Below are 20,405 nucleotides of genomic sequence, written 5' to 3'. Positions count from 1 at the left end.
GGAGTCCGCTCCTTCGAGCCCCGCCCAGGAGCCCTGGGCCTGCCTCATGGCCGCCTCTCCCTCTCTCTGCAGCACTTACGGAAGCTGAACAACTTTAACTCCTACCTGGCCATCCTCTCGGCACTGGACTCGGCTCCCATCCGCAGGCTGGAGTGGCAGAAGCAGACCTCAGAGGTGAGTGGCTGGGAGGGAGGCCGGCCGGCCCCTGGGGAGCCAGCCATAGGGGAAGGCACGAAGGTGTCTGCTGGGCTGCCAGCCACCCCCAGCCCCTTGGCTTGCTGTGGCTTATCTCCGATCTTTGGGTCCAGAGGGACTGCGTCGTTGGTGCTGGGGTTGTCCCCTCACAGGGTCCTGCTGCCTGGCTGCGGGCCCGTATCTGGGTTCCCGCTTCACTGCTTCCTTCCTTCTGGAGGGGCTGCTCCGGGCTGGCGGCAGCACTCGTCCTTAGGGACATACTGTGGACAGGCCAGACCTATTGATTTCTTTAGGGTAATTGCCAAAAGGGCACGGACGGGGCGGTGTGGCCCGTTTGGGGGTCAGGGAGATCCCTGAGGAAGGGTCAGTCATACCAAGACCCAAACAGGAAGAGTTTCTGGAGAACGAAGGGAAACCCAGGCAGAGGGGACAGAATCGTGTAGAGACTGGCATGCGCAAGCAGCAGGACAGAGGCCAGCATGGCCATATCACTGGGGCGGGGACCTGCTCTGGACCACGACATGGGCCTTGGGGAGGCCCGGTGAGGACCTCGATGCTTGTGTGGGGAGGCTCCTTGAGAAGAAAGAGCCCACAGGGGCTGGATGTCAGCTGGGCCACCCAGGTGTTATCTCAAGGGGTGACATTAAGGGACAGTTGTAAGTCTATGGTATGGAGAAGTGTGGGACCTTCACAGTGGCTGCCACGGAAACACGTAGGAGGTCCTGAAGAGGAGACACGTCAGGGTGCAATGTAGCTAACAGGTGAAGAGGCGAGCGGGGCGGATGGGCCAGAAGCGCCACCGTGTGCAGGGGGGGGCTCAGGTCACCGGCTAAGCCTCGGCAGCTCTGTCTTGAGTGCGGCAAGGAGCCAAGGCAGGCTCGGAGCCGGGGATGGCACCGTTCCGGTGTGCTCGAGAAGCCCCCTCGGGTTACAGGGCCGGGCGGCCCCCAGCAGGAGGCCCGGCGCCAGGCCCCGTACACACCATGGGCAGTGGGGGCTTGGAGCCAGGGTTCTGCAGCGGGTACTACGCAGGCCTGGGGGCCCGTTCCCACAGTAGGCCTGGTCTCCCCGCAGCCGAGGCAGGCCCCAGGGCTGGGCAGAGGCAGGGGGCCAGGGAGGAGGCTGGCACTGGGGCCTCACACACAGTCCCTCCCACCCAGGGCCTGGCTGAGTACTGCACACTGATCGACAGCTCGTCCTCCTTCCGCGCCTACCGGGCTGCCCTCTCCGAGGTGGAGCCCCCGTGCATCCCCTACCTGTGAGTAGAGCCCCCGCAGCTCTGCCCCGCTGGCTGCTCCCCGGGGGGACATACGTGTAGAGAGAGAAACCCTCCCTTCAGGGTTTCCAGCTCAGACGTTAGACTTCGATTTTAATGTTAAACTGTAACAGGGAGCATGTTTTAAACAGAAAGGAAGGGTCCAATGAAAACAGTCCCGCTCTCCCATCTCCCGGTCCCACTGCTGTTTCCTTCCCTCGTCTGCCAGGAACAGGACCACCCTCCCCCCTGCACCAAGGGTCCTCAGCCGTGGCTGCACCTTACAGTAGCCGGAGGGCTTTATGGTCAGTCACCCAGGAGCCCCGGGAGCGCTTCCCCACGTGGAGCCAAGGCATGGAGGAAATGGGAAACAGCCCTCATCACATAAGCTGAAGGCAATAGTTGAAAAAGTCAAAGCTAGACCGGTTTGTCACCAGAGCCCTTACTAAGCGGGTAGACACGGGGAACCTCTATGAGGGGGCAGAAGACTCCGCAATGGCCCCGGGTGGGGGGCTGCCCTCCCAGAATGCTACCATGCTTTCCCCGGGGGGTGGCGGCTGGGCTCTTGGCAGTGTGTCACCTGGGCCCCATTGCTCACCTTACGGCTTCACATTCTCTGGTGAGAAGCACCTGTTAACACAGAATCTCCATGCCTCCGTCTCCCTGGGCTTTGGGTTTGTTTTTTTTTTCCTGTTCATGTATTTTTTTTTTTTTTTAAGATTTTATTTATTTATTTATTTGACAGAGAGAGAGAGATCACAAGCAGGCAGAGAGGCAGGCAGAGAGAGAGGAGGAAGCAGGCTCCCTGCTGAGCAGAGAGCCCGATGCGGGGCTCGATCCCAGGACCCTGAGATCATGACCTGAGCCGAAGGCAGAGGCTTAACCCACTGAGCCACCCAGGCGCCCCATATTCATGTATTAATTTTACAAGGCTCCTCCCACACCCGAGCTGGCTTTCCCAGGGACCCAGAGTTTCTAGGTCAGGAGTTCACGCAGGAAGAGACCAACACAGGCCAGACGTGCTCTCCGGAGCAGTGACCGGGCCTCTCCGTCCTCCCAGGGGGCTTATCCTGCAGGACCTCACCTTTGTTCACTTGGGCAACCCAGACTATATTGACGGGAAGGTGAATTTTTCCAAACGGTGGCAGCAGTTCAACATTCTGGACAGCATGCGGTGCTTCCAGCAGGCGTGAGTACCGGGGCGCTCGCGACTGGCCTCCTGAGGCACGAGGGGGGTGGGATGAAGGAACACCGGGGTCTGCACCGAGGTGGTGGCCCGCCGCATCCAGGGAGACTGTGGCACGGGGGTTCCCTAGGGCAGCTTGCAGAAGGGCAAGCGGGCTCCTGCCACCGGCCCTCCACCTGTGGGGTGCTCGGGTGCTGGGACCACACGCACGGTCCCTTCGGGAGGCCATCGGGCTGCTGGCCCCACGCCGGTCCTGACTGGAGGCCCCCCACAGGCACTATGATATCCGAAGAAATGATGACATCATAAACTTCTTCAATGACTTCAGCGACCACTTGGCGGAGGAGGCCCTGTGGGAACTCTCTCTGAAGATCAAACCTAGGAACATCACAAGGAGAAAAACAGACCGGGAGGAGAAGACCTAGGAGCAGGTGCCGTGAGCGAGGAGAGCGCTCGAAGAGAGGCTCTGAGGGCTGCTGCGACCCGGAGGGACTTTGGACCTGGCCCCGGGCAGGCTGCACGTGTCCGGCCCCAGGGCTCAGCCAGCCCTCTGCTGTGCCGGGCAGGAGCCCCAGCCTTCCTGCTCCCCTTCCCCACGGGAGCGGACACCGGGCCCACCGTGGAGCCAGCAGGCAGGTCTCGTTCCTGATTTGTGAGCCCGTGGTTTGGTTTTGGTTCCGGTTTCTGCTCTCACTTCCGTATTCCTCACCCCTCCCCACCCTCGCCTGGGAGCCGCACAGGGAGAGCGGCAGACCAAGGCACACCGGGACTCTCTTCACCCCTCCCTTAAGTTTCAGGGTCCTGAATCTGCTGAAATGACAAATGAGTGGATGCTGAGAGGTGGGGGGGCTGTACCCCAGGGACTTTCAGTCGGGTCGGCAGAAAGCAGAGAAGACCCAGGAGGCTCCTTTTACTTTCCTTTCCCGGCTTCTTAAATGCAAGGTGGTGTGAGCTTTTGACGTGGCCCAGAAAGGTTCACCAGGTGGCCTTTCAGTAGCACTGGGCTGGGGCTCCCGTCACGGTACTGGCCCTCAGAACCGTCCTCTTCCCGTCCCTTCATCTCCCCGACCACCTGGCACTTGGGGAGCTGGGAAGAAGATGGAGCAAGGGAGGGTGGAGGTTTAGCTGAGCGGGGGCCAGGAAGTCCTCCTGGGTGAATGAAGTTGGAGAGTGGAGGGGCGCTTCTGTCCTGGGGAAGGTCAAGGTCCCTCCTCTGTCGCTTGCTGTGTGCCTTAAACTCCATCTCCTGCCCCCTAGCCCCCGTGGGCTCCCCTCCTCCCTTGCTCCATCCTGGTGGGGCCAAGGGATGCCTCTCCGACCTTCCCCCAGTGTGCAGCGAGCTCTGCCCGGTTTAGGACAGGGTGCCCCGCCCCAGAGGGGGGCTGCCGTGGCTCTGGAGGTGCCTGTTGAGGCTGACTGGCCCGGCTCCTACCCCCTGCCCTGGGGCCTGCTCGCTCTCCCCATCTTCCTGGTTGGAAACTACGCTCGCTGGTGAGGTGGACTGTCGGAGGCAGGTTCGCAGGGCGGTCCCCACACACAGAGGGGCCACTGTCCTCCTGCCCCTTGGGTCCTGGTTTGCTGACTGAGCACTTGCTTCTCCTGGCCTTTACTTGGTCAAGCAAATGCCAGGGTCGAACTTCTTAAACACCCGTGTCACTTTGAGTCTTTCCTGGGTTCTGAGCAGCTTTCTCCGCTCTTGTTTGGGGTCCTGGACCTAGAGGGGAGAACGTGTGAAATGCCAGTGGCGCCCCCTCGGGCAGTGGTCTGGCTGCGCGGCCGAACGTGTCACTTTCTTATTTAAAGCGTGTGGTTGCTGTTCTTTAGCAGTGCAGGGCCAGGAGTCCCCTCACTGGGGTCGCGTCCTCCCCCTTCCCGTCTTGACCCTGCCCGGCGCCAGAGGCTGCTGCGTGCGGGGGGCCGCCACGGCCCAAATACTCATGCGGGGTCTCCACCTTACACGCCCGTCCACGGATGGGGATGGGGGCTTTACCTTCTGTCCCCTCCCCTCGGGGAGCCCTGCCAGGCAGAGGGAGGCAGTGTGGGGGACAGGGGTCCCTGCGTGAGGACCGCAGGGGCCGTGTGCGTTTAACTTGCTGGCAGGCTTCCCACCCTGTGCTAGCCGCGCGTCAGGGCTCTGATCGGTCTTGGGGACCAGGACCCGGTGTTCCCTGCGGGGGAGGGGGGAGGGGGCTGGAGCCAGGGAGGGGCCGCACGCCAGGTCAGAAGGAACCCAACCTTTCAGAAGCGCCTCCCTCTCCCCCCACTCCACGCCTCCCCCCGTTACAGTGTAATATATATGTATCCCCACTAACCTGGCTGATGGTGGTATCTTCCTGCAGACATTTCAAACCTGTAACTTTTATACGAAAGGAGAATAAACACGGATGAAAGCTGCGTCCACGTGACCATTCGAGCTGCCCCCACAGGGGGTGGGACAGAGGCCACCAGCCCATCTGGAATTTTCCCTCCTTGGTCTTGTGCCCCGTCAGTGGATTAGTGCACACGTCCCGTACTGCTCCCCAGCCTGCTGGTCAAAACTGAAATTTCTAGGGTAGAATTCTGGGGGCACAGAGGTACCTGGAGCTACTTTCCAAGGCCCCCAAAGCAGGGTCTGTGAAGGCGCCTTCTGTACCATTCTGTGTCCTGCCCGCCCCGAGGCAGCATGCACAGGCTTAGAAACAGCCCCACACGTTCGGGTTTCTGTGCTCTGACGGGGCTACGCCTCCTGCTACGCTGAGCCCTTGGACTTCACCCCAGCCTGTGTGTCACCCCCAGCATCTGAGAGAGGCGGTCAGCTGCTGAGTCCTCTACTAGCTGCCGGTACCAAGAACCAGCCTGGGCTGGCCCCTCTCCTGCAGATGACCACAGGCCGGGTGCAGACACCTGTGCTGAGCCTGCCGCCTAGAACCACAGGGCACGCCACTACCCTCAGCCTGGAGAAGCGCCTGGGTCCCGCCGCCACCCCCACATGCCACAAGCCGCCTGCGCGCTTCACCCAGCGGCTCGGGAGGCGCAGAGGGCCTGAGCGTGAGACCTCCCTACCCCACCCCACATTCAGACCTCAGATCCGTGTCCGGCCCTGGGAGGGGTGCAGTGGCTCCGCACAGCTCCCTCCAGCAGCCTGAGAGGCAGACCCCGCGCGTTCACGGAAACCACCCCTCCGTCGTCGGTTCGTCTTACTCACTAGGGGTGCACGACTTAGGAACCCAGTCAGGCAGGGCATGGGTCATTCTTGTCCCGCATTTGCTGGGGACGCCCTGGAGGTACTTCACCCTTGGCTAAAATGGGCTCCGGCCCTGGTTCTGTAGTGAGAGGCCACGTGACCTTAAGTGGTCCCCGCTCTGCTGCCCAGGTTTCCCAGCTGGGGCTGGGGTGATAACAGCTTTTACCTCCCAGGTCTCTGAAGGCGCAGTGAGTTAATACTTGGAATGGGGTCTGGTAAGATTACTTCTCCGCACACACACAGAGGTGTGGGTCCCAAGCACTCCGCAGACCCCTTTCCTTCATTCACTCTCTTAACTAAATAATCCCCCCGCCCCCGCCAGCGAACCATGACAGCCATGGTAAATGCCACATGAGGAGGTGCCTGACCTCTGCTCACAGACCTCGGGTCCACACAGGCTCACCAGCAATTCGTGCCAAACAAGTCGCTTTAGTCTTACGCACACGCGCCTAAGAACAAAAGGGGGAAACATCTCTCAACTCGTCGAGTAGAACATAGTCTTGACATCAAACCCAGACAACCGTCCAAGAAAATTACAGGCAAATACTTGCACAAACTTCTAGAATAATCTTAGCAACCCTAAGCCAGGAGCATATAGAAGTCCATACCCCCTGACCACGCTGGGCTTACCCTTAAATGTAAGGATGGAATGTCAGTGAGCTGGCGACCATTCCAGACCTTCATGCTCCATAGCTTATCCAGGTGCCCCCCACCTGGTGCCCCTCTGCTTCCTGGGCACCGGGGAGATGCTCCTTCCCAGCCCCCTGCAAGGAGGTCCATGGGACCCAAGGGGCCAGACATGTCACTTGGGCCTGGGAACTCAGCATGGGTGCCCCCTCACACACTTCGAGTCCAGATGCTGAGATGGCAGAGCTCTAAATGGAGGGAACCAGACAGGGACCACCCCTACCGTCCCCCACTCGCCTTCACGTAAGAAGTGACCCTGTCTGAGCTAACCCACTGGGATTGCTGGGTTTATAAACGTTCACAACGTGGCCTAGCTGCTCCTGAGTGTACCATACGAACAAACTGAAGGAAGAATACCATATAATCACCTGGGCAGTCAGAAAGGCCTTTGTTAGAAATGCGACACCCATAATTTTCATTTAAAACTCTTAGAAATCAAAAACTTAATTGATAAAAGTCACCTTCCAGGGCACCTGGGTGGCTCAGTGGGTTGGGCCGCTGCCTTCGGCTCAGGTCATGATCTCAGGGTCCTGGGATCGAGGCCCGCATCGGGCTCTCTGCTCGGCAGGGAGCCTGCTTCCCTCTCTCTCTCTCTGCCTGCCTCTCCATCTACTTGTGATCTCTCTCTGTCAAATAAATAAATGAAATCTTTAAAAAAAAAAAAAAAGTCACCTTCCAGAAATTCCATGCAAATGTTATACTTAATGTTAAAATACTCAGAGCATTTCCGTTAAAATCAGAACAAATTAAGGACCCTGCTGTCACTTTGTCCATTGCTCTATTGGAGATTCTAGCCAATGCAGCAGGAAAAGGAAAAAACGAGATTACTAAGAAAAAGCTACCAGGCTGGGTGGCTGGCTGGGACAGTAGAGCGTGCGACTCTTCATCTCATGGTCTTGACCTCAAGTCCCATGTTGGGCTTTAAAAAAAAAAAAAAAAAAAAAAATTTAGGGGCGCCTGGGTGGCTCAGTTAAGCATTCAACTCTTGATTTCAGCTCAGGTCATGATCTCAGGGTCTTGAGACTCAAGTCCTTCATTGGGCTCCACACTGAGCATGGAGCCTCCTTGGGATTCTCTCTCTCTGCCTGCCCACCCCCAACTTGTGCACTCTCTCTCTAAAAAATAATAATAATAAAGGAATCCTTGAAGGTAAGTAGCTGTGCAGTCAGGAAAAAAAAATGATTATGTTCCAATATACAACCAATAACTAAAAACCAATTCTTGAAGGCTCCCACTTATGCTGGCATCATAAGCCTTAAGTGAAACCATTAACCTCCAAAAAAGAGGATGTAGCAATTGTAAATACTTTTGTACCAACACGGGAACACCTTTATACACAGCAAATATTAATAGACCTAGAGGGGGAAAAGGACAGCAATAGAATAATAAAGGACTTAAGTGTGCCACTCACATCAGTGGACAGATCATCCAAACAGAAAATCAACAAGGAACTGTCTGCCTTAAAGAACACATGAGACTGGATGGACTTGATGGAACATTCCATCTCAAAGCAACAGAATACACATCCCCAAACACACATGGAGCCTCCCCCAAGGAACATACATGTCAGGCCACAAAACGAGTCTTGATGAATTTAAGAAGTCTGACATCATATGAAGCGTCTTTCCTAACCAGAATGATATGAAACCAGAAATCAGTTACAAAAAGAAAACTGGACAAGCGTTATGTGGAGAGTGAGCAACCAGTGGGTCAAAGGAGACATCAGAATACACCTTGAACAGGGCGCCTGGGCAGCTCAGTCGTGATCCCGCATCCGGCTCCCTGCTCAGCAGGGCGTCTGCTTCTCCCTCTGACCCGCCCCCCTCTCATGCACTCTCTGTCTCTCATTCTCTCTCTCTCAAAATCTTAAAGAAAACTGAACAGGGCGCTAGGTGGCTCAGTCGGTTAAGTGTCTGCCTTTGGCTCAAGTCATGATCCTGGAGGAGCCCCAGGATCGAGTCCCGTGCTGGGCTCCCTGCTCAGTGGGGAGCCTGCTTCTTCCTCTGACCCTCCACCCCATGCTGTCTCTCTTATTCTCTCTGAAATAAATAAAATTTTAAAAAAAAAAAACAAAAACCCTTGAACAAATGAAAATGGAAACACAACGTACCAAACATACAGAGTGCTGTAAAAGCAGTTCTAAGGGGGAAGGTGATGGGAGAAAAGTAAGATAAAACAACCTGATTTGTGAACAACCTCAGCAATTAGGAAAAGAACAAATGAAGCACAAAGCTAGAAGAAAGAAGGACATAACAAAGATGGGAAATAGAGACTAAAAAGAAACAAAATGAACAAATCTGTAGCTAGACTCCCCAAGAGACTACTCAGAAATGAAAATGATGTTACAACTAAAAAGGGGAGAGGAAGGGCACCTGGCTGGCTCAGTCAGTAGAACATGGGACTTTGGATCTCAGGGTCATGAGTTCAAGCCCCACATTGGGCTTAGAGCTTACTTAAAAAGATAAAAATTGATGTTACAACAGATACCACAGAAATACAAAGAATCATAAAGAGACTACTATGAACAATTATGTAACAATGACCGGGCAACTTGGAAGAGATAACGAAGTCCTACAAACATATAAGACAGAATTGTGAAAATACAACAAAACCGAACAGACCAGTGAGTGGAGGAGACAGAGTCCGTCCATCAAGAACCTCCCAACAAACCGAAGTTCAGAAGCACGTGGCCTCACTGGTGAATTCTACCGAACAGCCGTCCTCCTCTAACACTTCCACAAACAGAAGCAGAGGGAACACGTCCACACTCCGTTGACGAGGCCAGCGTCCCCCTGATAGCAAAACCAGACGAGGATGCCACAGAAGAGAAAAATCACAGGCCGGGGCGCCTGGGTGGCTCAGTCGGTACGGGTCTGCCTTCAGCTCAGGTTGTGACCCCAGAGTCCTGGGATCGAGCCCCGCACCGGGCTCCCTGCTCAGTGGGGAGCCTGCGTCCTCTGCCTGCCGCTCCCTGGCTTGAGTGTGCTCGCTCTGTCAAATAAATAAAATCTTAAGACAAAAGAAAATCACAGGCCAACAGCCTTGATTGACACAAATGCAAACATCCTCAGTAAATGAGAGCAAACCAAATTCAACAATACATTAAAAGGGTCGTGCGCATGATGACCCAAGTGGAATGGGATTGCAGGGGTGGTTCAGCGTACACAAGAATTAGGGTGATCCACTCACTACACTAACAAAAGGAAGGAAGAAAGTCATAGAATCATCCCAACAGATGCAGAAAAAGTGACAGAAGTCAACATCCATTTATGATAAAAACTCAACAAAGTGGGTGTAGAGGGAACACACCTCAGTATAAGAAAGGCCACCAACTCAGACAAGTCCACACCTGGCTGCATTCTCACTGGTGAAAAGCTGAGTCTTCCCTCCAAGCTCAGGAACAAGCCCAGGGTACCCACTCTCGCCACGTTGATTCAACTTAGTGCCAAAGTCCTCGCCGCAGCAATTAGGCCACAAAAAGAAACAGAAAGCATCCGCATTGAAAAGGAAGAAGTACAACTCATTATTTGCAGATGGCATGATATTATATGTAGAAAACCCTAAAAGTTCTGCCAAAAAAAACTTGAAGCTAATGAATGAATTCAGTGAAGTTGCAGGATACAAAACCAACACACAAAAAACCAATTGCATTTCTAGTCACTAATGAACTATCAGAAAGAGACATTAATAACACATTTACATTGCATCAAAAAGAAAATACCTAGGATTGAATTAACCAAGAAGGTGAAAATGAGATATTAATAAATTGAAGACACAAATAAATGGAAAGCTACTCCATGCTCGTGCGTAAGAAAAACAATTAAAATGTCTATTCTCGGGGCACCTGGGTGGCTCAGTTGGTTAGGCATCTGCTTTTGGCTCCGGTCATGATCCCAGAGTCCTGGGATCAAGCCCTGCATTGGGCTCAGCGGGAAGCCAGCTTCTCCCTCTCCCACTCCCCCTGCCTGTGGTCCCTCTCTCGCTGTGTCTCTGTCAAATAAATAAATAAAATATTTTTTTAATGTCCATTCTACCCAAAGCAATGCACAGATTATTGCTATCAAAATCCTAATGGCATTTTCCACAGAAATACGGGGATCCTAATATTTGTACAGAACCAGAAAAGACCCCGAATAGCCAAAGCAGTCTTGAGAAAGAAGAACAAAGCATCACACTCCCTGATTTCATACTATATCTCAAAGAGACTGTAATGAAACATACACACATCAATAAAACAAGAGAGCCCAGAAATAAACCCATGCATATATGGCTGATTAATTTACAGCAGAGGAGCCAAGAACAGACAGTAGAGAAAGGAGAGTCTTTCATTAATAGTTCTGGGAAGGCTGAACAGCCACGGGCAAAGGAAGGAAACTGGATGTGGGCTCCTGGGTGGCTCAGTCAGCTACACATCCAACTCTTTCTCTCCAGTCAGATCTTGAATCTCAGGGTCATGAGTTCAAGCCCCACATTGGGCTCCACACTGGGTGTGGAGGCTACTTAAGAAAAAAATGGAACTGGACCCTTTCTTATACTATACACAATAATTAACTCAAAATAGAGTAAAGACCTGAATTTAAGACCTGAAACCATAAAGCTGCTAGGGGAAAACAGAGGCAGAAAGCTCCCTGACATCAGTCTTGGCAATGATTTTTTGGATTTAACACCAAAAGCAAAAGCAACAAGAGTAAAAATTAAGCAAGCAGGACTACATCAAACTAAAAAGCTTCTACAGGAAAAGAAACCATCAACAAAATGAAAAGGCACCGTACTGAATGTGAGAAAATATTTGCAAATCATACCTAATGTGGGGCTAATATCCAAACTACACGAAGGACTTCTACAGCTTCATGGCAAAAACCGATGCAATGAGCGCCTGGGTGGCTCAGTCCGTTAGGCGTCTGCCTTCATCAGGTCATGATCCCAGCCAGGGGCCTGGGATCGAGCCCCGCATTGGGCTCCCTGCTCAGCAGCAGCCTGCTTCTCCCTCTGCCCCTCCCTGCTGCTTGTGCCCTCTCTGTCTCTAATAATTTTTAATTCTTTTAAAAAAAAACAATAAACCAGGGGCACCTGGGTGGCTCAGTCGGTGAAGCAGCTGCCTTCAGCTCAAGTCATGATCCCAGGGTCCTGGGATCAAGCCCCACATTCAGCTCCCCACTCAGCGGGAAGCCGGCGTCTCCCTCTCCTACTCCCCCTGCTTGTGTTCCCTCTCTCATTGTCTCTGTCAAATAAATTTTTTTTAATCTTAAAAAAAACAATCCGATGAAAAAACGGGCAGGGGATCTAAATAGACATTTTTCTAAAAAGGTACAAATGGTCAGCAGGTGCACGAGAAGCGGCTCAGTACTCACCATCGGGGGGTGCAAATCAAAACCGCAGCGAGCTCTCCCCTCACGCTGGTTAGGACAACTAGGATGCAAAGCAACAAGTGTTGGTGAGGGTAGAGAAAAAGGAGCCCGGTGCAGAGCTGGGAGAGCAAACCGGCATAAGCCCCATGGAAGCCAGCGAGGAGGAGCCCAGAAACACTGAAAGTAGAACTACCCCATGGCCAGCGAGTCAGCCCACACTTAGTTATCCAGAGGTGACGAAAGCACCAGCTTAAAAAGATATACACATCGCCGAGGTCACTGCTTGCTCCGGGGGGCCAGAGGCAGAGGATGGAGGCAGGCAAAACGGGGGGAATGGGTCAAAAGGGACGGACATCCAAACCTCTGGTTCTGAGTCACAGGGAGAGGACCTACAATGGTGATGGAATCCGCACTGTACGGCGTGTTTGAAAGTCACTAACAAGCTTTGCGCAGTGGCAGTATCGTAGCCAATGAGGTTTATCCGAGGCGCGATTATTGCTAATTGAAAGTCACTAACAGGGTAGATCTTCAAAGTCGTCATCTAACTTCGTATGGTGACACGTTAACCAGACTCACCGTGGTGATCATTTCACAGGATACACAAATGTCAGACGCTTCCCTATACACCTGAAACATGCCATATGTCAGTTAAACCTCAGTGTGTACGTTAAAAATGATAAGATTTTATTTAAAAATACACAGAGAGGGACATCTTTTGTGGGTGGGAAGAGTAACTTTCTTAAAGATGTCATTCATTTCCCAGTTAATGTGTACATCAGAAGTATCCAGAGAAATTCCAAAAAGATGTCATATAGTCCTTGACAACTTTATTCTAAAAATGTATAAGAATTTCTACTTCTGGTAGATGCAGACTTGGTGGTTCAGACCAGCCCTCCTGCGAGAAAAGCTGTACAGAATATTTTCAATCACTGCCTGAATTTGTGGGAAAGCCAGCCAACGAACGAATGATTGGTCCTGGCTTCAGCAGGAGACAGGAACCCAGAGAGGTAAGCCGGACACTTGGGGCCACATAGTAAAGGCACCTGCCAGCTCCACAAGAGGAAGCTGCGAAGTTCTGCAGCGCTTCTGATAGCAGGGGATTTAAAATAAGAGTCTGGAACTCCCGCTCCGCGCGAAGGGAGAGACTACGAGTACACCGCCCTGAGGGACTGAGCCCGTGTCAAATCCTCTCTGTCCCCGAAAGCGGATGTCTGGCGTCCCCGGCACCTGCCAGAAGCAGGTAACGACGAAGCCTCATGGTGGGAGGCGGCAGCATCCCAGGCCTCCGGTCAGTTCTCCAGTTTTTCACATACAATGAAAACCAGGGATGCAAGGAGACAAGCAGCACGAACAGAGGAAGCCCCAGAGCGGGACGCCTAAGTGGCCCCGGTGGTTGAGCGTCTGACTCTTGGGTTTCAGCTCAGGTCCTGACCTCAGGGTCTTGAGATCGAGCCCCACACCGGGCTCCGGGGCCAGAGCGGCTCTGCTGGAGACTCTCTCCCTGCTGCTCCTCCCACTCATGCTCTCGCTCTCTGTAAAATACATATAAACAAGCAGAATATTTTTTAAAAAGACCCCCCAGGGCTGGGATTTGGGAAGCACGGTGCCTACTTGTCCTAGGCGTGAGGCAGGATTGAGAATTTGGGTGAACAACTAGGAAACATAAACAGAGGCCGAGTGGAAATTCCAGAACCGAAACATACAGTGAGTGACCAGGAGAGCTCCGTGAATACGGTTCCCAGAACCCGGGACCGGCAGACAGAGGAGGGGCCCCGGCAGGAGGAAGCGCCCAGAGAGACGCTGGACGCCCCGGCTGGGCAGAGACCCCGGCGGGCCCAGAACACGCCTGGATCCAGGCACCGATGCTGCGCTGTGTGTCAACTTGCCGAAAGTGAACTGGAAAATTTTTTGAGAAAAATAAATAAAAATTTAAAAATAAGTTTAAAAAAAATAAAAATCCGAAGTGGAACTGGGGCACCAGAAGGGCAGGGAGAAGGTCAGAGCACCCGGAGCCGCGTTCTTGCTTGGGGGCGCCCCAAACGGGACCGATCTGAGCGCCCGCCCGCCCGCAGGAGGTGGCACGGACGCTGTCCCCACACGCCAGGGTGCTGCTCCATGGGAGGCGACCTGCCGTCCCGCGACGGGCGACGTGAGCGAACCTCAAAGACGTGGCCGCGGAGGACGGCGTGCGCCCCGCTCCCGCGCCCGCGAGCCGTGCAGAGAAGCGCGTGCGGGCCCCGAACGCGGCCGGGGCTGCCCGGGGTGCAGCGCGCAGAGGGCACCGGCCCGCGGCAGCTTCGGGGCGACGGCGTCTCTTGAAAACTGGATGGTGAGGACAGTGACTTCCCTAAGTACAACCGAATGGTGCTCAGAACGAGTGAGTTTCAGGATCTGTACGTTAAAGCTCAACAGAGCTATTTTTTAAAACCAAACAGAACCCCAAAACTGACCGTACTGGTTATCAGTTTGCTGCTTCTCATGCCCAGGTCTACGCTTCCCTTGCATCTCCCCTGCCGGGAGGAAGGCGGCAGGACGGGCGGCTGGGTCGGGGCGCTCGGTCGCTCCTGCTCCGGCCCCGCGGCGGTGAGACGCCCGTTGCACAGACGTCCCGTGGCGTCCTGCCCCGCCGCGCACCCGCAGCCTGCAGTCCCCGCAAGCTCGCAGCTCAGCCCGGGGCCGGGACCGGCACTGCGGCCCCCAGACACGACAGGACGAGTGCCGCCCGGCTAGCAGGCAGCTTCCCAACGGCTCACGCATGCTCGCCCACCGGCGTTGGTCCGTCTGCACCGCCGAGGATCAGTCCTGCTCACCCCGCCCCGCCCCGCTCTGGTCTGGGCAACACCGTGAGTTTCTGTTTAACCACATCTTCTCCGGGGACTTCTAGATCCCGGCCCTGGGAACTGGGCCCTCCTACGTCTGCCTTCTTTAGGAATTCACCCTGAGCCCTGGGGTAACTCTCATCATTCTCCTTCTACCTTCCTAGTTCTCTCCTGTCCTAGTTCATAATCCTTTATATTAACCTTTCTCTGTTCAAATTATTCCATCGCTTATGTCTCCTGATTGGTCCTTGGGTAGAAAATCAAATGCTAGATTCAAGAAGCCTTATCCCAAGCAGGATAATTAAAAAGAAACAGTATCTAAGCACAGCACGGTTAAACTTCTGAAAACCAAAGGCAGAACATCTTGAAGCAGACAGAGAAGCAAGAAAAGGGTGCGTTGGCTTCAAAGGTACAATGATTGACTCAGCGAAGGCAAGGGACGGAAGTCGTGCAAGGAGATCTCCAAGTGCTGAAAGAAAGCAACCAGCCGGAATCCTACACGCACTCCGGGTATCTTTCAAGAATGAAAGTAAAAAGCCAAAAAAAAAGCCATCATCAGCCAAAAACGGGATGCGTCCTCAGACCGACACCAAGAAAAACCAAAATCATGCTTTCAGGCAGAAGGAAAATAATGCCAAACGGAAGGTCGGACGCACGGGAAGGAATAAATAAAGAGCAGCCAACGTGCGACCGACCCGACGTGCGGACCGGCCCGAAGAGCAGCAGGCGTGAGACAACAACACTGTCTCATCTTAGAGGTTTAAAGTACAGAGACTCAACACTCCTAAGGAGGGTGGGGGCTCAGGAAGGAGACGCATGGAGGTGTTCTGGAATTAGCTCTCGAATGGTCTAGGGAGAAGATACAAGTGCTAAGAACGTTTGGCTTTGAGAAGAGAAGGCAATATGTACTCTCTAGGGGACCACCAGAGCGGCAAAAGGAGGTCTGATTTCCAAGCTAACAGGAAGAAATGGAGTAACACCAGCTGATCTAGAAGGAGGCAGGAAAGGAGAGAGAACGAACTGTGACACAAGTAGAACCAGGAGAGAGCAAAGAGTAGGGTGGTGGGATTCAATCCCACCCAGCTCCACACCCGGCGCAGAGCCCAACACAGGGCTTGAACTCACGACCCTGACATTAAGCCCAGAGCTGAATGGGGCGCCTGGGTAGCTCAGCTGGTTAAGCAGCTGCCTTTGGCTCTCATCACCATCCCAGGGTCCTGGGATCAAGCCCCACAGCAGGCTCGGCAGGGAGTCTGCTCCTCCCTCTGCCTCTGCCTGCCACTCCCCGTGCCTGTGCTCGTGCTCTGTCAAATAAATGAAATATTAAAAAAAAAAAAAAAAAAGACCTGAGCTGAGATCGAGAGTCAGACTCTTAACTGACTGAGCCACCCAGGTGCCCCCAAACACATTTTTTTAAAGATTTACTTATTTGAGGGGCGCCTGGGTGGCTCAGTGGGTTAAGCCTCTGCCTTCGGCTCAGGTCATGATCTCAGGGTCCTGGGATCGAGCCCCACATCAGGCTTCCTGCTCCGGGGGAGGCTGCTTCCCCCTCCCTCTGCCTGCCGCTCTGCCTACTTGTGATCTCTCTCTCTGTGTCAAATGAATAAATCTTTCAAAAGAATAAGATTTACTTATTTGAGAAAAAGAGATAGCATGTGTGTGCACGTGGGGGGACGCAGAGGGAGAGCATCTTCAAGCAGGGTCCCCACTGAGCATCCGACCAAGACCAAGACCAAACACGTTTTTTGTTGCTCCTGGGTGATGCAGTCGGTTACGTGTCCCGCTCTTGGTTTCGCTCAGGTCATGCTCTCACAGCCATGGGATCAAGCCCCGAGTTGGGCTCCCCACTCAGTGCGGAGTCTGCTTCACAGTCTTTTTCCCTCGCTGCCCCTCCTACTTGCACACACCCACTCTCTGTAAAATAAATAAATACAATCTTTAAATACGTAAACAAACAAACCACATTAAACAGGGCACCTGGCTGGCTCCGTCAGTGCAGCATGTGACTCTTGCTCTTGGGGTTGTGAGTTCGAGCCCCACGCTGGGTAGAGAGTAGACTTTAAAAACATCTTTAAAAAAAACAAAAACCAAAAATTAAAGGGACTGAATTCTCCAGTTGAAAGACAGGCTATCAGACTTTTTTTTTTTTAACATGTATGCTGTTAACATGATGTATTTATCTAAAATGTAATGGTAGGGGCACCTGGGGGGCTCAGTCGTTAAGCATCTGCCTTCGGATCGGGTCATGATCCCGGGGTCCTGGGGTCGAGCCCCGCATCGGGCTCCCTACTCAGCGGGGAGCCTGCTTCCCCCTCTCCCACTCCCCCTGCTTGTGTTCCCTCTCTCGCTGTGTCTCTCTCTCTGTGGAATAAATAAAATGTAATGGTACAGAAACGTTGAAAGTAAAAATTGGAAAGATACACCCCACAAATACATCCCCCCCCAAAGTTAGCATAGCTGTTATTAATACCAGAAGTAGCCTTTACGGCAAAGGTCTTACTAGAGTTATAAAGATATGCTCGACAATACATGAAGTATCTTCAACCCTAAACCTACATGCAACTCATTACACAGTCTCAAAATATCGAAAGCAAAAGCCAGCAGAACCCTGAGAGCGAAGAGACAGATGAGATCCTAGTGGGCAGTTTCAGTGCTCCTCTCCTGGGGACGCGAAAGGAAGGACTGCGGTCTTCCGCGACACTTCCCGAAACAAGAAGAAAATGAGAAGCATGTCTGAACTCTCGTAATGAGGCCAGCAAAACTCTTTAAATTTTTTAAATTTTTTTTTAAGATTTTATTTATTTGACAGAGAGGTCACAAGCAGGCAGAGACGCAGGCAGAGAGAGAGAGGGAAGCAGGCTCCCTGCGGAGCAGAGAGCCCGACACTCGACCGAAGGCCAGCAAAACTCTTGATACCAAAACCATAGCAAGAATGAAATCACAGTCCGTCTCGCTCATGGACACAGACGCAAAACTCCTACACAAACCACAGACTAAATCTGGTGACACGCAGAAAGGTTAATACATCGTATCGAGATGGGCTTATTCTAGAAGCAAGAAGCTGGTCTAACATTTGAAAATCAATACCAATTCATAACACTAACAAAATAAATCATAATTTTCTCAGAGGATACATGAAAGTAATTTAGTAAAATGCAATGTCCATGCACATTTTTTTTTATCTCTGAGGAAACTAGGAATAGAAGGGTAGTTCCTTAATCTGAAAAAGCTTATCTATTATTTTTAAAAGGCAGAATGTTGAAAGCCTGCCTTTTGAGACAAGGAGAAAGGTAAGGTAAAGGGACGCCTGGGTGACTCAGTCAATTAAGCATCCACCTACAGCTCAGGTCCTGATCCCAGGGTCCTGGGATGGGGCCCCGCGTCGGGCTCCCTGCTCAGCAGGAAGCCTGCTTCTCCCTCCCCGACTCCCTAACCTTGTGTTCCCTCTCTCACTGTCTGTCAAATAAATAAATAAATAATCTTAAAAAAAAGAAAGGTAAGGTAAGACTGCCATTATTGGGACCTTTTCCTAGGATTGTTCTAGAGGCCCAGGCCAATGCAGGAGGGCAAATACACACACGCACAAAGGGGTGAGTCTTGGGAAGGGAGACAACTCATTATACAGATAATACTGTATAAACAGAAAATTCAATAGAACCTACAGATAAATTATCAGAATAAGTGAATTTAGAACGCTTGCTGGGTACAAAGTCAACTCAAGACTCAAGACCCTCAAGACTCAATTATATTTCTGTATACTAGCAAGTAACAACAATATTAAAATGATATTCATAGTAGCATCAAAGCAAGTATTTTTTTTTAAAAGATTTTATTTATTTATTTATTTGACACAGAGAGAGAGATTACAAGTAGGCAGAGAGGCAGGCAGAGAGAGCAGGGAAATAGGCTCCCTGCTGAGCAGAGAGCCCGACGTGGGGCTCGATCCCAGGACCCTGGGATCACGACCGGAGCGGGAGGCAGAGGCTTAACCCACTGAGCCACCCAGGCACCCCGCATCAAAGCAAATATTCATGGACACTAAAATACACACAATATTTCTATACAGAAAACTATAAGATCAAGGGGAAAATGTTTTAAACACCTAAACAGGGGCACCTGGGTGGCTCAGTCATTAAGCATCTGCCTTTGGCTTGGGTCATGATCCCAGGGTCCTGGTATCAAGCCCCTCATCTGGCTCCTGCTCAGCGGGAAGTCTGCTTCTCCCTCTCCCTGCTGCTTCCTCTACTCATGGTCTATCTCTGTCAAATAAATAAAGTCTTAAAGAAAAAAAACCCACCTAAACAAATAAGGAGATTTACCATTTTTGTTGGAAAAGTTAGCACTGTAAAGATATCAACTGTTCCCAAATTAATCCATAGATTTAAAGCAATCTTAGTCACAATCCCAATCTTGATTTTGGTGAAAATTGACAATTCTAAAGTTCATTAAAAATACAAATGGTTTTGGGGCGCCTGGGTGGCTCAGTGGGTTAAGCCGCTGCCTTCGGCTCAGGTCATGATCTCAGGGTCCTGGGATCGAGTCCTGCATCGGGCTCTCTGCTCGGCGGGGAGCCTGCTTCCCCCTCTCTCTTTCTGCCTGCCTCTCTGTCTGCTTGTGATCTCTGTCAGATAAATAAATAAAATCTTTTTAAAAAAATACAAATGGTTTTAAAGATTTATTTATTTATTTGCCAGAGAGAGAGAGAGAGAGAGAGAGAGACAGGGAGAGAAGGAACACAAGAGGGAGAGTCAGAGAGGGGGAAGCAGGATTCCCGCTGTGCAGAGAACCTGATGCGGGGCTGGGACCCAGGACTCTGGGATGACCTGAGCCGAGCAGAGGCTTAACGACTGAGCCCCCCAGGCACACAATACAAATGATTTTAAATGGCCAAGACCCTTAAAGATGGTGGGAGGGCTCGATGTTCCCAACTTCAAGACTTAGCCGTCCACCGCAGTCGCGAAGTGTGACACAGAACAAGACTAGACAGACACGGCCCTCTGGGGTCTACTCCGGGGAGCTGACAGGTCCGGATGTGCAAATACGCCACCAGTAAACCCAGAGCTAGAAGACAACAGAGGAGAACAGCTTCATGACCTCGGAATAGGGGAATTTTTCTTAAGCCACAGGAAGCGTCATCCATAAAGGAAAAGATACATTTGTGCATCTCACAACCGAGAACCCGCTTCCATCAGGCGACCGCACAGAGAACACAGCAGGAGCCGCTTCCCTCGTCCTCAGCTGCAGATGCGCGGCGCTGGGCGCGGGCTCACTACCACCGCACCGCGACTGAGAGACGGTCCCGGGCTTCAGGACGGGGGACAGTGCCGGCCCCTCCGCCGCTGGGGTGCGGCCGGCAGCATCTCCTTGCACGTTTCAGCGGACACCCCCCCCCCCCCCCCGGGTCCGCGGGAAAGCCTCTCCTCGGCACGCTCAGGGCGAGCCCTCGACGCCAGGCGACCGCGACCGCTCTGCGGTCACGCGCCGAACCCGCTCCGCCTCGGTTCCACCCCACATTGAGGACTTGCCCAGCGCCCACCCTCAGGGTCCTCTGGTGACTACACGGTCTGATAAAGGTCTCCCAGGCCAGACTGGAAGCTTCGGGAAAACAGACTCCTCCCTCCCCGCTGCAAACCCTAAAACTGGAGCTGCCCGGTCAAGGCGCGCACCTTTCCAGTTCCTTCCCGGACACAAC

At 52.7% G+C, this 20,405-nt stretch overlaps 2 protein-coding genes and 1 pseudogene across 24 annotated transcripts in view; 2 read left to right on the top strand and 1 right to left on the bottom strand.

Moving 5' to 3' along the window:
- The window catches only part of RAPGEF1 (Rap guanine nucleotide exchange factor 1), a 136,327-nt gene extending 131,297 nt beyond the window's left edge, over positions 1-5,030 (top strand). For all 21 annotated transcript variants that reach the window (XM_047701265.1, XM_047701258.1, XM_047701257.1 and 18 more), the window contains 4 exons: positions 73-174; positions 1,356-1,453; positions 2,511-2,639; positions 2,911-5,030. In XM_047701265.1, the coding sequence (XP_047557221.1) occupies positions 73-174; positions 1,356-1,453; positions 2,511-2,639; positions 2,911-3,061 (480 nt within the window). In that variant the 3' untranslated portion in view covers positions 3,062-5,030. The remainder of the gene's footprint in view (positions 1-72; positions 175-1,355; positions 1,454-2,510; positions 2,640-2,910) is intronic.
- The window catches only part of PRRT1B (proline rich transmembrane protein 1B), a 32,308-nt gene continuing 16,849 nt past the window's right edge, over positions 4,947-20,405 (bottom strand). The window contains exons 4-5 of one of the 3 annotated variants that reach the window (XR_007122473.1): positions 5,817-5,938; positions 4,947-4,992 (exon numbers count right to left, since the gene is read on the bottom strand). Coding sequence is in view for 1 of the 3 variants with exons in the window: in XM_047701277.1 (XP_047557233.1) it covers positions 4,981-4,992 (12 nt within the window). In the remaining 2 variants the exon portion in view is untranslated. The remainder of the gene's footprint in view (positions 4,993-5,816; positions 5,939-20,405) is intronic. The other 2 variants (XR_007122472.1, XM_047701277.1) reach the window with 2 other exon arrangements.
- LOC125084220 (uncharacterized) lies at positions 12,336-12,503 on the top strand (annotated as a pseudogene).

The sequence above is a fragment of the Lutra lutra genome, chromosome 13 (assembly GCF_902655055.1).
Source record: "Lutra lutra chromosome 13, mLutLut1.2, whole genome shotgun sequence".
In the NCBI taxonomy this organism is placed as follows: domain Eukaryota; kingdom Metazoa; phylum Chordata; class Mammalia; order Carnivora; family Mustelidae; genus Lutra; species Lutra lutra.
Note: the sequence above shows the minus strand (reverse complement) of the source record. Positions and strands in the feature narration are given on the sequence as shown.